Raw genomic sequence first — 20,235 nt, 5'->3', positions numbered from 1 at the left:
CACGATCAAGGTCTAATACGAAAAGAGTTTCAGCCAGGACAGCAAGTGTTAATCTTCAATTCAAGGCTGAAACTGTTTCCTGGAAAGCTGAAATCAAGATGGTCAGGACCATTTACGGTGGTCAAGGTGTTTCCTTATGGAGCGGTGGAGTTAAAAGGTGAAAGTCCAACAACTTTCAAAGTCAATGGACAAAGGTTAAAGCTCTACTTGGGAGGTCAGTTTGACCAAGCCAAGTCCGCCATGATCTTGGCGCCACTTTGAATTGCAAGGCTCAGCGTCTAGCTGTATGACGATAAACACAGCGCTTCTGGGAGGCAGCCCAAGTATTATTTTGTTTTGGTTGTTTTGTTAGTATTTCAATATTTTAGTTTTAGTACTACACATTATTTCTTTTTAATTGAATCGTGAAAAGCGTGAAAAAAAAAATAAATAAATTTCAACTGGAAGCCCAGAGGTCGCGACTAGCATTAAGCCTAGTCGCGACCCATTTCTCAAGTCGCGACCTCAGTCGCGACTTGCTGATTTTCCAGAAACACCTAAATTTTCCTCGTTAGCAAGTCACGACTAGCCTTGGCCCAGGTCGCGACTTGCTGACCAAAAATTCTATAAATTCACACTTTCCCCCTCATTCAACCCTACACAAACCAAATTCAAATTTCAAATCCTCTCAGCCGACCCTACCCTATTTTCCTCTCAAAAATTCAAATTTTCATCTTCAAACTTCAATCTTTTCATCTTTTCTCAAATTTCTTAAACCCAATCCAATCAAAAACCCAATTTCACTCAACAATCTACACATATCAGCAAAACCCACACCAAATAATACCCAAATCCAAAACTCACCATTGTTGTCACCCTCAACCTCAAGCTTTTAAGAACATTCAACAATGGAGGTGGAATAAAGCGTTTTCGGGTTTGTAAGTATCACTTTCTTCATTCTTGCAAAAATTTGATTAATTATTTTAAATTTTGAGTGATATAATTGTGTGTGGTGTAAAAATATTGATGATATTGGGTTTATTATTATTGTATTGTGGTATTAAGTGGTTAGGAACATTGATTGAGTGAATTTTTTTTTATTGGGATAGAGGAAATATAAGGGGAGGTGCTGCCCAATTTTTTCTTAGGAAAAAAAAAGAGTTTTAGAAAAAAAGTTTCAGAAAAAAAAAAAAATCGAAAAAAAAAAAAATTTCTAAAAAAAAAAAAAAAAAAAAGAAAAAAATGGCACCAAAGAGGACAAGGAATGTTGAAGAAGGTTCGTCTTCGAACCCACCACCAACGGGTTTTGATAGAACCCGCTTCGGTAATATCGAGGCTCATAATCGCTTCGTAAGGTTGAAGAATAGAGCTTATATTGAAGATAGGGGTATTGAATTCCCTGAAAATCCATTGAGGCGCCAACCTCGGTTTGAGACAATCCGAGCGCAAATTGAAAGAATGAAGTGGGGAAGTTTTGTGGATACTCGGGGTCGGGCTAATGTTACTATGGCCTGTGAATTCCTTGCAAATTGGCCTGACCGCCGAAATGGGGAAGTGAAGGTTCGTGGAAAGAAAGTTCCCGCCATCGCCGACGCATTCAATGTGATGTTCTCTCGTCCCGCATTATACTAGGGAGGAACAACGCCTCCGAATTATTGAGGAGGAAGAGCAATTTGATATGGTGGATGTCGCGGAGACAGTGGGATTTCCTGGGTTGAGGTTCCATGACAATGATGGTACCGAGGGGTCGCCCAATATTCTGTACGGGTGTGAGATTAACCCGGTGGCAAAAACATGGCTGTACTTTGTGAGTGCTCGGTTAGTGCCTAACAAGCATTTTTCCGATGTCCAAATGGATCGCCTTAAATATGTGTATGCCATAATGAAAGGGTACAACATTAACATTGGACAAGTCATACGGCAGAGCATTGACCAAATCGTGCAAGGAGCCACGGGAGGTGGTTTCGGTTTGGCAGGGGTTATCACGTAACTGCGGGGCATATGAAGTTCCCCAGTTAGAGTTTGACAACACGGTGTTGCCACTTCGTAAGATGGACATCGCCTTTGTCAACAGGCTGAAAGAGCCACACCCCTATGGGCAGCCACCACCTGATGCACCGCAAGGGCGTAGGTGGCAACGTGAGCCTAGTGTTGAAGAAGAAGAAGAGGAGCAAACACTTCAATTGCCTGGGCCCATCGATCCTACAACACAATACACTCATGCACACTCGAGTTACATAATTCAAGAGAACAACCACATGCAACAATACATGGTGCGAGAGGAGTATCTATGATGAGGGACAAGTTCAGCAACTCAACTCTCTCATCAACAGAATGAACATTGGGATTGATGACCCAAACTACTTGGCACAACCTCCTCGGTTCTATCCCTATGACCAGCCGCCACCACCCAACCCTTTCTGAGAGGGTCTCAGGTAAGTTTCTTCTCTCTGCATTTTACTGTATACATTGGGGACAATGTAATATTTTAGTTTGGGGGGAGAAACTTAAAATTTTTTTAAATTCTGCACTTTAATTTCTGCATTTTAATTTTCTGTTTTAATTTTTAATTTTAGTTAAGGAATGGCAATAAGCTTGATGATAGTTGTATACTGCTGATTAGTGTAATGTGATCTGAAATTGTAAAATAACTGTGTGCTTGATTCTGTTAACTCTTTGGATTAGTTTGGATGCTTAGAAACCTGTGTACAATTGCAATTACTCAGTTTATGAAAATTGTTATAACTGTTTTACTATGGTTTGTGGTAAGATTGACAGGATAGCTTAGAACTTGCATGTTTATTCTTTTGAGGCGAAATCCTTGATAGTGTTCAATTGAAATATGACTTAGGCATTTGTTGGATAGTTTGAGCCTTTCAAGCCTACCATAATAATGTTTATCCCTAGTTAACCCTATTGAGCCTAAACCTGTTATGTTTTTCACCCATTGATCCGAAAATTTTTAACCATACTATTGATTTTTCTTCACCATTATATGCATGATATCATAAGCTAAATAATTAGTTTGGGGGAGAGAAATATTTAGTGTGAGAAAATAGTAGAGGGAGAAGAACTTGTAAGATTGAGAAAAGAAAAAAATGTGTAATTCAATGTCACTGAAAAAAAAAATTTGAAATGATGAAAAAAAAAGAAAAAAAACACAATAAAAAAGTAAGAATGTGTTTGAAAAAAATTCAGTGATGTTGGGAAAAATAATAGAGATATCTTCTCTCAATCTTGGTAAATGTGGGAACACTATGGGGTATTGAAAAAGAAAAGTAAGAAGCTTGTGGGTTCTGTTTGTGCGCTTATGATATTTTGAGCCAAAATTGTTTGTTCGCCTATCCCTGAATATCTGAGCCATATCACTTAAACCTTGAAAAGACCTAATGATTCCAAAGAATACTGTCAACATTAGTGGAGAAAGGTAAGCATGCAAGCTTATGAGTTATCGGATTGTGGAATTAATGGAAAGAGTAAAATTATTATAACAATGTTTCACATTTGAGTAGATTGTTGCAGTTGTACATAGTGATTATAATTGAGCATCCGAGTTAATTGTTAGAGTTAGTAAGGTCAAAATTCTAGTTTATGCAAAGAAGAAAGCAGAGCATGAGTCAGCAGTGTAGTGATTATCTGATAGCGTAGTTAGTTTTTTTTTCTTACTCGGGGGCGAGTAAGAATCTAGTTTGGGGGAATTTGTTAGGTTATAATTAACCTATATTTCGGGTCTTTAAAAGTTAGCATTATCTCGTCTATTGGTGTCTTTTGGAGCGATTTTTACGCTTGATTTTCATTATTTCGGGTTCCCGGGTGTTAAAGTTCGAATTCAGTCAAATGGCGGAAAACTGGGACAAACTTGAAAAAAAATTGGAAAATTCGGCTCCAGATGCATCAGTAGTCGCGACCTCTGATGAGCCTGGTCGCGACCCTTTTTCCTGGTCGCGACCATGGTCGCGACTTCGTAAGATAGGCAAAAACTCGGTTTTTCGAGTTTTGCCTGTAGTCGCGACTTGCTTAAATGGTAGTCGCGACTAGGTACGGAAATCGCAGATTTGACTTAATTTTGATTTTTCACTCAATTGGAGGCTCACCACTCACCCCTATATAAGGAATACGACATTGAAGGTCAGATCTAAGCAAAAACAGACCTAATAGTGGAGGCAAAGTGGAGAGGAAGCTATCTTGAAGACCCGGAGCGATATCACCTTCTAGTTTCTTTCTTTTACCCTTTTATTCATCTTTATGTTTGTTTTTATTTCTGAATTAATCATGGATGTTTTTAGAGTTATTATGAACTAAATTTCCCAATAAGGGAGGATGATGATTGTTGTTTAAGTTTATGCCTAGTTAATAAATAATTGCCATTCCTTCATCTTATGTGTGAATACTATCTTTATTTGTGTTTAATTTCATGTGCAAGCTTGATCACCTTTTACATGCTCTATGATCCTAATTCGAAATCTGAAAAGTGAGAATTAGGAATGCTAAAATTTGGATAGTCTAGGTTTTGATGTAAAACGAAAGTATTTACATAGCCTTAGTGACTAATAGATTATTGCTTAATGCTGATTTTGTGTTGATCTAATTAAGAAGTTAATTAGAGAACATATTATTTAGAACCTAAAAGATCTGAAAGGAGTTAGGTTAATTTATAATCTGTCTTTCACATTGAGATAAGGATAGCAATTAGGCATTAACATAGGTAACTTATCAACAGGATTCACCTCCCTAATCTCTCATCTTGATTAATCTTCGTTTATTTTCTCTTTAATTTCTGAGTTATTTACTTTTAAAATGCAACTTATTATTTACCGAATAGAATCATAATTATAATTTAGTAGTACTTAATCCAATTCCCTGTGGTTCGACCTCACTTGCGTGAGATACTACTTGATACGTTCACTTGCGTAATAAACAGAAATTTCGTAACAGGGACTCAACTTGATTTTTGGACTTGATTTTTATATGCGTTGTATAACACTGGACATATTCTAATTTTTATGATTTACAAATTGTTTGAAAAATTGAAAACTTAATCTGCATATTTTCTGGACTGTTCTGGGGCACTGAGTGCCAAATATATTTTTGTGTGCAAATATTTATGCAGGTTATGATTTTTTTTTTGGGTTTATTCAAAATACAGCTGTTATGCTGCCGAATTTTCTAGAAAATAAAAAAGAATATGTTCTTTTGTTATGCTTATTATTTGCCTGCTTTGGTTATATTGATGAGAGCCATGTTGATCATGTTCGGTGCATATTGTTGTTTCACGACCTAGTCTCTGTGTCATCATAGGTAGATCAGGTGTGCACTCACCTGTAGGTGAAAGACCTAGAATCTGTACAGGGAGTGAATTTAATCTTAGTCCCGGTATTTATGGTGGATATCAGATGCGACTACCCGGTTTTGGATGTCGTTTTCTATGATTTGGTATTGAGAGCTAGGGGTCTAGTGGACGGTGTGATATGCATTTGACGTTTGATTTGTGATTATTTGTGGCCTCTCTATTTTATTTGTACTTATTGATACTGTTGATGAGACATTTTATTTTTATAAAGCTAACCATGCAGGAATTTTATTAAACCAAAGGTCCTTTGATATTAGTTGTTTTCCTACTGGGCTTTATAAGCTCACCCCCTATTTTCTCCCATTCCAGGAACTCATTTTGATGCTAGTGGATGAGGATGGTACCGTTGGGAAAGGAATGTCGTTATTAGTTTAGTCATATTTTACTCTTTCACCTTATAATGAAACTGATTTTGTATTTAAGAACAAATGGATGGTCTGGATGACTTAAATTAGCTATGTACTAGTTAGAAATGAGAAATGATGGATGGTAGGTATTATTTTGGTATTTTATTGACTTATTAAATTTATCTATTTGGTGATTACATAACTGTGGGAATATTACTGTTCTCTTATATTGATGAGTGGTCCTGATTTTATTACTAATATTTTTTTTATTAATATAGGAGTTAATCCATATCTTTTAAATTAGTATTTTGTAATATAAATAAAAGGATCATTTATAAGCTTTATTTTCCTACAAGGGTCAAAGTGTGACCTTTGACCACCCAAGTTATGGATATTACACATCTGCCACAGCCTAGGGCTCGGGTCGTGACATATATACCTTACAATAGAAATATATATAATAATAACAACAAATAAAAATAAAAATATATAGGATGCTAATAAAATTATATAGGGGAATTACTCTATATACTATTTTTATTTTTTTTTAAATTTACGATTTGACTTTCTAAAGTGGTTGCAGTGCTAGTTACAATAGAGGTTTCTATACGATTTTTTGTTGCAATTTAGGTTGCAGCGCGAGTTGCAATAGGAGTTTCAATGTAGTATTTTGTAAAAATGCAAAAAAAAAAAATTATTTTGAAATGTAAAAATGAAAACGGCCCAAATATATATCATGTCAACAGAAGTACAATAGAAAATAAAACTTAAATATTATTTAAAAAACTACATACCGTATAATAAAAAATACATATACAATACACCAAAACATATATACAAAAAATAATAATAATAAAAATATAGATTACTTATATATATATACTATACTAACCAAATTATATACCACAATTAAAATATATATACCATAACCATTGTATATAATAAAATAAAAACTAATTAAATATTATTTAAATTAAATAATCATACAATCAAAAAAATATAAAAATAATAATTAAATATATGTAGCATGACAATAAAATTATATACATACATTAAAATAATTTTATTATGCTAATAAAATTATATACCACTATTATACATATCATAATAAAAAATAAATATCATCTAAGAATAATAATATACCATACAACAAAATAGAAATATACCGTACAACAAAATCTATATACCAACAACCCAAAACAACTCATGAAAAATTAAAAAAATTGACATAACTTTAAAATAAAAAAAAAAAAATTTAAAAAAACTAATATAGATATACCATAATGTTTAAATAATTTGCTTCTAATTCTAAAAAAATAAAGAAAAAATTAATGATTTTGAAATGAGGACATTTACTAACATAGTCTTATGAATTAGGGTTATTTGTTATATTTTTTGAAATGAGGACATAAACTAACATAGTCTTATGATTTGAGGCCATTTACTATAATTTCTCAAAACTATTAGGCACAATAGTAGAGGTGGTGGAGGCAAAGCTTTGAGGAAAATTTTGATAAAATATGTCATTGTCACTAATGCAAATATTTATTTGTTAGTTTTTGTAGGTAGTATTAATTTTTTTTTCTTTTTTTGAGAATTAAAGTCCCAAAGAAGGAAAGAAATGGGTTAGGCTCAATAAACTTACTCACTTAAAATAAAATAAAATGATTTTTTTTTTTAAAAAAACCATATAATTGGCTTTCTCCCAAGCAAATAACAACTATCAAAATCCTTTAAATAACTCATATAATTAAGCAAAAGTTTCCAATACCATATTAAGAAAATATGGTCACTTATTACATCATAGAACATATGATAAACCAAAAGTAAAAAAACCCACATAATAAAAACTAATTAAACATAATTAAATTCCCTAATGAAGATCATCAATTATTACTACTACCAAGAAAGCATAATTAGACCATCACATAGGGCCAAATCTCATATTAGAGCCAGCTTGATTGTAAGGCCATTCAGTACTGTCAACCACTGAGCTAGGCATCAATGGTTGCAATGGTTAGCTCATCACATTCTCATCATTTTGTTGTAGCTCCCCTACTCCTCCAAATTCCAACATATTGTTGTTGTTACTACCATTAATTTTCAAATCATAATATTGACCATGTTGATCACGTTGATCTTCTTGAAAAAGATTAGTACCATTACCATTATAGTACTTATCAAATACATAATCATTAGAGTTCAATAGACTAGTGATATTATGATAATTCATGCCAAATAGAGGAGCTTTTGAAGAAGAAGAAATCATCTGATGTTGTTGTAGTAGCATTTGAAGCTTGAAATTGTGAGAAGAAATCAAATGTCTCATTCTCAAATTCAATTGTTTCATTTCGTTATCCAATTCAGAAGCAAACTTACAAAGTTGGTTACCATTAAGTTTTTCTTGGTTACTACCATTACCAACAACAATACCCTTTGACTTTTCTTGACTTTGACATAATTTCTCAATCTCCTTGTTGACTTTGTTGATTCTTTCCTTTAAGAAATCAGTCAAGTTTTGGAGACTTTTTGAAGATGGTTTTTGAGTAGTTTTGGCAATTTTGTAATCATTGATTAGAGACCTTACTTTGTGAGGATCCTTAGGCCATGTGGCTATAGGATTATTTGAAGGTTGGTTGGTTGAATCTTTGATTATTAAGCAAACTTTAACATCACAAAGTGTGCTTAACTCATAAGCTTTCTTGATTAGACTACTCTTTCTCTTTGAAAATGTTACTCTTCTTGCTTTCTCATTTGGTATCAATTTCAATGGTAATGTCATCTTTACTTATTTTCCTATAATGCCAAAAAAAAAAAACTCAATAAACATTTTGATAAATATAAATATAATATGGTAAAAAGATGATCTCCAATGTAGGAAAATGAAAAATGAGTATTTTAAAACAAATTTAAGAATGTAGAAAGATATATAAATATATCTTTATATAAAAATAATTATATATATTTTAAATTAATTTTAATTACATTTATTAATGGAAAATTTTAATTTATTTCAAAACAATCAATGAAATTTTATTGGAATCCACCAATAAATGTAATTAAATTATAAAATGAATTTAAATAAACCTTAAACCATAGGAAGAGAAATAAAAGAAAATCTTAATTAATGAATAACAGAAAAAGAAATAGAAATAATTTGAATATTGATTATTGGTATTTCTAAATATTTAAGTCCAAGAGTACTGGTTTTTCTTTTTGCATACTTCTTTCCTTTTTTGTTTTTTATTTTCTTTAATTACCCATTTAGTGTTAGGGTTTGGGAATGCCTTATTTAGAGGGAAGAATATGATCTCACGCTTTGGTTTTTTTTTTTCTTTTGTTCTTTTTTTAGAAAAAATTGAAAGTAGAAAACTCAGTACACATGCCTGCATGCATGCCTCTGTACACATGTAATTAATATATATATATATATTTATATATAGGAGGACAATTAATTAGGCGATGATGATGTTAGGAATTAATTAAATCCATTAATGAAAAAGAAATATTGTATGAGGTAGGATTAATTAATTAGTTGGATTGGATGAAGTAATGAGTCCAGTCTTTGCAAAATCAGAATTGTAGAAAGATGAGTTCATGATGACGAAAGATGTAGGCATGCATGCATGTGACCTAAGTAACATCATTTCACACCAGCTGAACTGCATACGTAATTAATACAAGGTCACCCACCACCTTAGAAGAATCTCAAAACACTTACAATCCCATAAACAGACAAGGTCACTTACTAACTGGGGTTACCTTAAATAGGAGAGTTCTACTAATTTATCATTAAAAGAGAATATATACATTAAAAAGAAAAAAACAATCCCTACTTAACAAAAATAAGTTTGAAAAATTTTATGAGTGAGGAGAATTCGAATTCTATTAAAATATTAATAGAATGAATTTTAATCAAATACTATAATCTTTTTATTAATTTATAGAATATAATAAAGGTAATTTATTAATCTATATTTCAAATAATTACATATTTGTTATACCCAAATTCTCTCAAATAACAAATAAGTTTCCTTATTTATTATTTTTAAAAAATAATTAATTACTTATTTATTTTGGTTTTAACAAAGAACGTACATTTTATATTCTTTATTTTTTTTTTAATAAAAAAACCTTGACTCTAGCTATTATTGAACTATATAATTTCATATAATTTCACATATATTGAACTATATAATAATATAATTCCTCAATTAACTCATTATTATCTAATTAGGGCTTTGCTAATCATTTTCTTAATTCCGGGTATTACAATATATCTCACTCACATCTTTGTTGTATTATTAATGCAAAGGTTATATTTGCAAAATAACGAAAAAAGTTGCATGAAATCATACTTTAAACATACTATAAAATATAATCATCAACTATTAGAAATAAGATTATATCAAATAACTATGATTAATTAATATTAGACATAACTTTGATTACATTCGGTCAGTTCAACTCAACAATACCATTTGGCCATTTTCATTATATTCTAATTCTCAATAATAATCCCACATGATAAATTTACATTCTAAAAATTGTAAAAGGAAAACTTACCCTTTGAACACCTCTAATCTACAAAGGTTTTTTTAGTCAATAATTTAATTTAAATTAAAAAAAAAATTATTAGTTATGCACACTACAAGAAATTAGGTTAATACCGGCGGTATTATTCCCGGCGGAATAGCACCGCCGGTAATAGTCTGGGTATTACCGGCGGATTTAGTAATCCGCCGGTAATAGTTATTAAATAAAATTCATTTACCGAAAATATATATTAATTAATTATAAATATATTATTACCGGCGGATAACATTTATTACCGGCGGAATCCCGCCTCGAAAAATGAGGGCGGGAATTTTGCCGCCCATTTAATTGAAATTAGTATTGCCGGCGGATTAATACCGGCGGGTCCCGCCGGTATTAATTGGGGATTCTGACCGTTTAGTTTTATACCGGCGGAACCCAATTAATACCGGCGGGTCCCGCCGGTATTAAAAGTCTATATAAACCCCTCCCCATTTCAGAAACCCATTTTCCCCATTTTTCATTTCCACCTCCCCCATTCACCTCTTCCCCTTCCTTCAAACACAGCCGCCCCATATTTTCCACCTTCTCCGTTCAACTTTTTTCCGGCACCGCCCGTGCGTCAGTCGTCCACCACCACCACTGCAGTGGCCGAATATCAGTGCACGGTAATGTATTTGTTGTTGTTCTTTATCATTTTTATATATTGTTTTTTTAATTTTTAATATGTAATTTTTTTTTCATCTTCAAAGTTTTGAGATTAATAATCGGTGGGGAGTATATTTCTGAGTAAAACGCCGGGATTGATCGGAGTTCTAAATATTTGGAGGTTAGTTTTTATTATATTTATGTATATATCTCATAAATTTTTTTTTTTCTGTAAAAATATGATATATGTGTTATATTTGAAAATTTTATATATACTCTTATAAATTATATATTTGTAGAGATTTAGGATTTATAGTTTACTGTCATTTTAATTTTTGTTTTGTGTATATTGTATAATGTGTTTTATATATTTTGTATTTATACTGTGTATTGTATATTGTATAATGTGTATTGTATAATGTGTATATTGTTAGTTTATACACTGTGTGTACAATATATGCAGGGTATATAATGTGTATACAATATATACAGTACCGTATATACACTGTATATACTGTATATACACAGTATATATACTGTATATACAATGTATATATACTGTATATACATTGTATATACTGTATATTTAATATAATGTTATATAATGTTATATATATATTATGTAATATTAAATGTAATTTATAGAGTTTAGTGTTTAATTTTTTCAAAAAATTATATATCATTAATATTTTAGAACAATAAACAACTTGTAAATATATATAAAATTGATATACAATTAATTATTTTTAAAAAAATGTATTAAAAAAGTTAGGATAAATTTAAATTATTAGAAAAGATACTTATAAGTAAAATATTTATTAACATTTATGATTTAAATATAAATAAATATAATTTATTTTTATGAATATAAAACATAAAAAAAAATAAAGTTTGTTACATAAATTATTAAATAAATAAGATTTGATAGTTTTTTTTAATTAAGTTAAAATTTGTTTTTATGAAATAAATTTTTAATAATTAAATAATTAAATTTTAACATTTAAATATGTGAAAAATAAATATTAAAAATAATAATGTATTTTTTTAAAATAAAAAATTTAATAAATGAAAATTTTAGTGTAATATTTTCTTTAAAAATAAATACAAAAGGGAAAAAAATATTTTGATGTAAAGAACAAAAAATATATTTTACGATTTTTACAATAATTTTATTTTAAAAAAATAGTGTCGTAAAATATTTTTAAATAATATTCCTTTAAAAGTTAACAATATAAAATGTAATTAATAATGAATTTTAATATTATAATAATATATAAATAATTATGGAAGTTATAATAAAATAATAATGTAATTTTTCTTAATAAAAAGTCATAAGATATCATAAAATAGCATAAAATATCATAAAACGTTTTTACATAGATTATTAAATAAGATTTGGTAGTTTTTTTTAATAATAATATATTTTTTTATAATTAAAAAAATTTTAATAAATGAAAATTTTAGTGTAATATTTACTTTAAAAATAAATATAAAAGGAAAAAATTATATTTTTTACGATTTTAATTATAATTTTATTGAAAAAAAAGTGTCAATATAGGAAAATATTTTAAAATAATAATCCTTTAAAAATTAACAATATAAAAGATAATTAATAATGAACTGTAGTTATTATAATAATATATAAATAATTGTGTAAGTTAATATAAATTAATAATGTAAATTTTTTTAATAAAATATCATAAGATATCATAAAATATCATAAAATAGCATAAAATTTGATGATTCAATTTTTCGTTATACTTTTAAATCTTATGTCTTCATAAAATTTTAGATGACAATCGACAAGTCTTGGACCACTTTGCGAAATCGTAGATGTCCACAATATTGGGATGGTCTAAATGCATTTTTAGAGATGGCCTCGAAATGTAAAGATTGTGATGGTAGGATTAGGTGCCCTTGTGTAAGATGTGTGAACAATAGGCTTCAAACTTTACCTGTTGTGAAAGCACACATATTCGATTGGGGTTTTTTTACTGGTTACGAGAAGTGGACATACCACGGGGAAGCAGAATCTAGTGCCACTAATGCAATGAACGACCATGATGCCGCTGATGATGATCCTGAAATTGACGAGATGATTCCAATAGTGGATGACTTCCTTCAGCCGTCATTCGAAATGGATGATAATCCTGATGCAAATCAATGGCGCGACGAATTATTTGAAGAAATTGAGGCCGAGTTGTTTCCTGGTTGTGATTGGATATCTTCTCTTAACTTTTTGGCAAAATTATTGCATTTGAAAGTTAGGGGAAAAATTCCTAACAACATATTTGATGAATTACTGAAGTTACTAAAATTTGCTTTTCCAAAGGAAAATAAAATTCCATCAAACTATTATGATGCCAAGAAAAGATTGAAAAAATTAGGATTGGGGTATGAGTCAATTCATGTGTGCAAGCACAATTGCTGTTTATTTTATAATGAACATGCAAATGAAGATTCATGTCCAGTCTGTGGCACTAGTAGATGGATAACTTCAGAAAATTTAGGAGCAAAAAAGGTGCCTCATAAGGTGATGCATTATTTTCCGTTAATTCCGCGACTGAAAAGACTGTATACTTCAAGGCATACGGCGAAATACATGGTATGGCACCACAGTGGTAAATCAAAAGATGAGGGTGTGATGCGACACCCTGTGGATGGTGCAGCGTGGAAAGACTTTGATGCCAAACATCCTGATTTTGCTAGTGAACCTCGAAATGTTCGTCTCGGTTTAGCTGCCGATGGCTTTAATCCATTTGGCAATATGAGCCAAGCTTACAGTATGTGGCCTGTAGTTTTGGCGAACTATAATCTTCCACCTTGGTTATGTATGAAAGATAATAATTTTATGTTGACCATTCTAATTCCTGGAGATAAATCACCCGGAATGGACATAGACATATTTTTAAGACCCTTGGTGGATGAGTTGAAGGAGTTGTGGGTTAACGGAGTAGATACCAGAGATTGTCGAACCAACACTGTCTTCAAGTTGCGTGCAGCTCTTTTGTGGACAGTGAATGATTTTCCTGCTCGTAGTTATTTGTCTGGTTGGAGTGGTCAGGGATATAAAGCTTGTCCTACTTGCAATGAAGATACATCTTCTATTCGAGTAATTGGTAAGACATCTTACGTGGGTCATAGAAGATTTCTGCCAAATAACCATCGAATGAGAAGGGATACTCAATTTGACGGACAAATTGAGAGAAGACCTCCTCCAAGACGTTTTACTTGTGAAGAAGTATTAGAACAAGTAAACAAACTCCCACCCCACCTCCCTGGAAATCATGAGCTCTTTGGTGGTGTGAAACGTAGGCGAGTTGCAGAAAATCATAATTGGCGGAAAAAAAGCATCTTCTACGAGCTTGACTATTGGTGTTCAAATATTCTTAAACACAATATTGATGTCATGCATGTTGAGAAGAATGTTTGTGATAGTTTATCAAGCACAATATTGGACAATGAGAAATCCAAGGACACTACCAATGCAAGACATGATTTAAAGAAGCTAGGCGTCAGAGAATCGTTGTGGATTTATGAAGACGAGAGGGGGAAGTTGTTGAAACCTCATGCACCTTACGTGCTTAAACCTGATCACAGTCTCCTCCTATATTTTTTTCGGAAGCCGCTGGAGGATCTCAGACACAACCTATGGTTGGTAATATTGGAGGCTCATCCCAACAACCATACCCTGTGTACGGTCAATTTGGGTCATTGTTGCAAAGAATAACCGTTGTATGGTCAAATGGGAGGATCTCCACAACGGCCTATGTATGGAGGCTTTTCGGTGCTCGAGTCGGCAATAACAAGAATAACCAATTTTGGTTCGCCCGCACCCTCGACAATATGTGGAGATCTTACCTACGCCGCAGACTGGACAACCTTATTACCCTGCCCCGCCGGCTCAATCCCGTGAAAATATTGATGGTTCAAGACTTAGCGCAAATGCAGATGAATTTTTAGAGTTTACTGATTTGAACAATGATAGTTAGTTTATTTTTAATTATGTGTTATGTTTTAAAGTTTATTTAAAGACAATTTCTAATTTTATTTAAGCTAATATATTTTTTATTGTAATGGACAAATTAATTTTAATACTTAATTTCTTAATTAATGTTTAATGCTTAATTTCTTAATATTGATATTTTATTTTTAATTAATATATTTATTTATAAAATAATTATTATAATTAATTTAATTATATTAAATAATCAGAATAATATTTTTTTTTTAATATTTAAAATTATTATTACCGGCGGATGGGTCCGCCGGTATTTATGATTATAATATTTTTTTTTTATTATTTAAAAATATTAATACCGGCGGACCCCACCGCTATTAATCCGCCGGTATTAATATTATTACCGGCGGAATCCCCCTTTCGTCGGTAATAACCATTTTTAGCGACCAATTAATACCGGCGGATAATTACCGGCGGATTCCGCCGGTATTAATAATTACCGGCGGGCTAGATATTATTACGGCGGATGTTTCCGCCGGTAATAATTAAATTTGTTGTAGTGGCAGGTAAGAATAAATAAATAAATTGATAAAATTTAGTCATAATTAATTAATGATAATTTTTTATTTGGTGAAAACTGAAATTCAAATTGTATTATTTTGTGTTTTTAGATTTTCAAAATCATATATATGTAGAAGGAATATTTCTTATCTTATAAAATGATATATAATAGAGTCAAGGTTTTTTTATTAAAAAAAAAATAAAGAATATAAAATGTACGTTCTTTGTTAAAGACGAAATAAATAAGTAATTGATTATTTTTTAAAAATAATAAATAAGGAAACTTATTTGTTATTTGAGAGAATTTGGGTATAACAAATATGTAATTATTTGAAATATAGATTAATAAATTACCTTTATTATATTCTATAAATTAATAAAAAGATTATAGTATTTGATTAAAATTCATTCTATTAATATTTTAATAGAATTCGAATTCTCCTCACTCATAAAATTTTTCAAACTTATTTTTGTTAAGTAGGGATTGTTTTTTTCTTTTTAATGTATATATTCTCTTTTAATGATAAATTAGTAGAACTCTCCTATTTAAGGTAACCCCAGTTAGTAAGTGACCTTGTACTGTTTATGGGATTGTAAGTCTTTTGAGATTCTTCTGAGGTGGTGGGTGACCTTGTATTAATTACGTATGCAGTTCAGCTGGTGTGAAATGATGTTACTTAGGTCACATGCATGCATGCCTACATCTTTCGTCATCATGAACTCATCTTTCTACAATTCTGATTTTGCAAGGGAATTTAAAAAATAAAAAAAAATTTATTATTAAACCAAAAACTTAAAACCTAAAAAAACTATACATTTTTTTTTCAAAACCCCAAAAATACCCCCTCACAATTCTCTCTCTGCATCATCTCTCTCTCTCTATCTCACATCCCAGCCGCCACCCTCACCACCACCTCCATTCTCCGACCTCCGACCCTCACCGCCACCTCCGACCACCCGCACCAACACCCCGACCCAGCCCCACTCTCTCAGACCGCCCAAAATTGCACCCCGAAAGTCGCAGAAAAAAAAAATTGGTCCCGTCCGATGGTCGGACCATGGGTCCGATGGGTCCGACCAGTCGGACCCATCGGACGGGACCAATTTTTCTCTCTGAAATCGCCGAAGAAAAAAAAAAAAATTGGTCCCGTCCGATGGTCGGACCATGGGTCCGATGGGGTCCGATTTGGTCGGACCCCATCGGACCCATCGGACGGGACCAATTTTTTTTTTCTGCGATTTCAGAGAGAAGAAGAGAGAGTGGGCTTTCGGGGTGCGACTTTTGGGCGGTCCGAGAGAGTGGGGCTGGGTCGGGGTGTTGGTGCGGGTGGTCGGAGGTGGCGGTGAGGGTTGGAGGTCGGAGAATGGAAGTCGGAGGTGGTGGTGAGAGTGGCGGCTGGGATGTGAGATAGAGAGAGAGAGAGAGATGATGTAGAGAGAGAATTGTGAGGGGGTATTTTTGGGGTTTTGAAAAAAAAGGTATAGTTTTTTTAGGGTTTAAGTTTTAAGTTTAATAATAAAATTTTTTTCTTGTGTTTTTGCTTGTGTTTTTTTCTTTACTTTTTTTCTTTTTGAGTAGAAGCATGCACATGTAAGTAATCAAAAACAAATTAATATATAGTTCCCAATCCATATGTATATATAATAATGAATATGATTGAGGACCCTCAAACACAAAATTACAGATGTATCCTTCTAGCTGAAAAGGTTTGGTAGTTCACTAGTATTTTTTTTAACCATTAAGTGTGAGTTTAGAAATATATGACAATATATTATTAAAGAGCATTGCTATTATTAGGTATGGTGTCTAACACCTTCTCGACATGTCGTGTTGCGATTGGCTAGCGATACTCCCTAAAAGCTATTATATTAAATTATATAGAACCTAATACTTAGTTGGACCAATAGCGATATTGACTCATAACAAGATGCTAAGCACTGCTAATGCCTCATTATTAAATTAGAAGTATTAAATAAGCTAAAAAAAATATGTTACTATGTATTTTTTAGTTCTTAATTAACACAAAATAATAAGAAGAAAATCTCTAATTAATACATATTAAAATTAATAATAAGAAAAGAGAAGAATGTTTTGTTAGTCTTCACCAATCTGGCAGTCTTTAGCCGGTAATCTACCGGTCAATCCTAGAACAACTCCTTGCACCTAGATTTCCACAACCAACAGCTGACTGACACGTGTCAATTGACTTATTATATAAGCCTTTTTATTATTATGTTAGACAAAATTTTGAAATCATATGAAATTTCCTAAGCTGCTTTTTTAGGAGCAGAAACAAAGAAAGAAAAGTCCCTTTCCAAAATCCCTTTTTGTGTTTTATAATTACATCAGTAATTTCAGACCCCATTTCATTATTTTCAATGTGTCATCATTATATATATGTATGTATATCTATATATATATTTTGGCTCTGAAAGAAGAAGCTACAACAAAAACTTATTACAAGAGGTATTAATGATCTTCTCTTCAATTGTGCAATTCTCTCATCATCGGAGTAATAAGTTTTTCTCAGGTGAGTTCTTTATATACATAAATATATAATTTATATATTAATTAAGCTTAATTATTTGTTATGATAAAACTGCACTTAAATTTACTTTCTTTTTTATTATTTTATTTCTGGGAATAATTTGTCTTTTTAATATATATATAAGCTTTGTTAGAATAGTATATATTAATTAAATTTAGCGCCGTTAATTGTAAAATTTTAATGCATTTATTTACTTGTTTTATTAAGTATACTCCTTAATTATACATGCACGCCATGATAAGCCCTGCAAAAAATATTTTAATAAAATTAATATATGTATTTTTGTATGATTAATAATACTATTATTTTTGGGGTTAGATAGACTCAGTAGTCACTGACTATATATATATACATAAAGCAAAACCTAATCCACTCCATTCCTACTATATATATTACTATATACTACTGTTTCTTAATTACTTATGAAAAATGACTAGTTGTGGAGGATGGTCTTCTACTTTTCCTTGGTTACTCCTACTTCCCCGTGTCCTTTCTTTCCTTTACTTCCTTCCTATGATGTTTGTCCCTGTTGTTTTGTGTGACCCCTCTCCATTATTCTTCTTCCTTGCATTACTGTCTGTTTCTCAAATCCTTTATTTTGTCTTCTTTCTGTCGTGTGGTGTTTGGTTGGTGGGTTTAAAAACTCATGTGCCAAACTCAATTATTCACCACGTGCAATGGTTGGTGGGTGGGGTTAATATCATTATCATGGATAAATTATGTAAAGGGTGTTACTGGGTTGGCTTTAGTGACTAGTGGGCCCGTCTGCTTAAATGGTAATAACATTGATGGTCCCCACATTCACACACAACACATCTTATTGCTATGCTTATTAGTAGGGCTGTACAGAAATTTTCGTAAACCGCCCAACCCGAATAACCCGACTAAACCAAACCCACAAAACCGAAAAAAATACAAACCGACATAACTTGACAAAATTCTAAACCGCCCAATCTGTAAATTGGGCGGGTTGAATTTTGACCCAAACCGCCCAATGAACCCGCCCAAACCGATTTAACCCGATTAAGAGTTTTTTTTTTTATATATATATTATATATTATATAATATATAATAATATATAATATATATTAAAAAAAACCTAATCCCTAAATTGAATTTAGATTTGGACTATTATGTATTTAATGTTATTAATTTTTATTTTAGTTGAATGCGAAAAAAAAAAAAAAAAAAAAAAACTCCTAATTCGGTTTGGGCGGGTTAACCCGCCCAACCCGCCCAACCCGTCGGTCGGGTCCAGAATTTTTTTTTTTAAAATTTGGCAGTTTGCATGCAGAATTTTATAACCCGATCTTTATGTCGGGTTGGAAAATATATAGTATAAACCGACTAAACCGACTGATGTACAGCCCTACTTATTAGTTACTATATATGTCGCGAAACGTCGGTACAAAAGACGTTCCCACATTAAATGGTAATTAATGTGACATTTATTATCCCGCCTAACCAACTACTTGACTATGTCGATAACATGTCGCTCTGTGTCGCGACATGTCGCGAAAATTGCCCAGATTGCTTTGTGCATGACAAACATGTGTACAATTGTGTAATTCAATTTTTACATTTATTATCCCACCTTCCCAACTACTAGTTTTCTCTATAAAAGCCAATTGTCTATCTCATAAGTTACATATTTTCTTAATTTTTTCCCTCTTAAGATAATTCTTACAGCAATGTCTACTAGAAGGAACAAGGGCAAATATCCGATTCTTACTCCTGAAGAGATCAAGCAGGAGCCTGATTGTGGGGAAATTACGCCTCAAATGCAAAAAGTGCTTGATGACATGAAGCGTTTTGAAGATGAACGGCTTATGAACGAGTGGAGGTTTGAAAAACTTGAAAAAAAATTTAACAAAACAGGTGTATGGCCGGCTCCACCACCAGGGTTCCCCGAAGGCTGCCGTCGCTGCAAGTTAGGTTATTTAAATGGTAAACAGGTGAAGCCTGGATCTCTATGCAAATATTGCAAGGCTACATGTCGCTTCATGTCGCAAATATAATCGTTAAACGTCGCTAAATATCGACTTTTCATTGAATAAATAAAAGTTCCATTAATGTCGCTAAATGTCGCTAACTTAATCGTGAAACGTCGCTATTTTTTATTTTTTCCAGAATTGATAAAAGTTCTTCCTACATCGCACCATGTCGCTAGTGTAATCGTGGAATGTCGCAGTTTTTAAATTTTTCCATAATTGATAAAAGTTCTTCCTATATCGCGACATGTCGCTAGTGTAGTCGTGGAAAGTCGCATTTTCAGGACCTTCTCCAGAATAAAATAAATTTCCA

General features: G+C 31.8%; 2 protein-coding genes across 2 annotated transcripts; one reads left to right on the top strand and one right to left on the bottom strand.

The window, feature by feature from the left end:
- Positions 1 to 7,693: 7,693 nt before the first annotated feature.
- Positions 7,694 to 8,458, bottom strand: LOC115723632 (MADS-box transcription factor 56-like). The gene has a single exon (XM_030653117.2). It carries the CDS (start codon positions 8,456 to 8,458, stop codon positions 7,694 to 7,696), a length of 765 nt encoding a protein of 254 aa, XP_030508977.2.
- A 4,194-nt stretch (positions 8,459 to 12,652) lies between these two features.
- Positions 12,653 to 19,956, top strand: LOC133031447 (uncharacterized). The gene is made up of 3 exons (XM_061104944.1): positions 12,653 to 14,459; positions 19,621 to 19,774; positions 19,920 to 19,956. Exons 1-3 carry the CDS (start codon positions 12,653 to 12,655, stop codon positions 19,954 to 19,956), a joined length of 1,998 nt encoding a protein of 665 aa, XP_060960927.1.
- The last annotated feature ends 279 nt before the right edge of the window (positions 19,957 to 20,235 follow it).

Source organism: Cannabis sativa, chromosome 9 (assembly GCF_029168945.1).
Source record: "Cannabis sativa cultivar Pink pepper isolate KNU-18-1 chromosome 9, ASM2916894v1, whole genome shotgun sequence".
Classification (NCBI taxonomy): domain Eukaryota; kingdom Viridiplantae; phylum Streptophyta; class Magnoliopsida; order Rosales; family Cannabaceae; genus Cannabis; species Cannabis sativa.
This window is presented reverse-complemented; position numbering and strand designations above follow the sequence as displayed.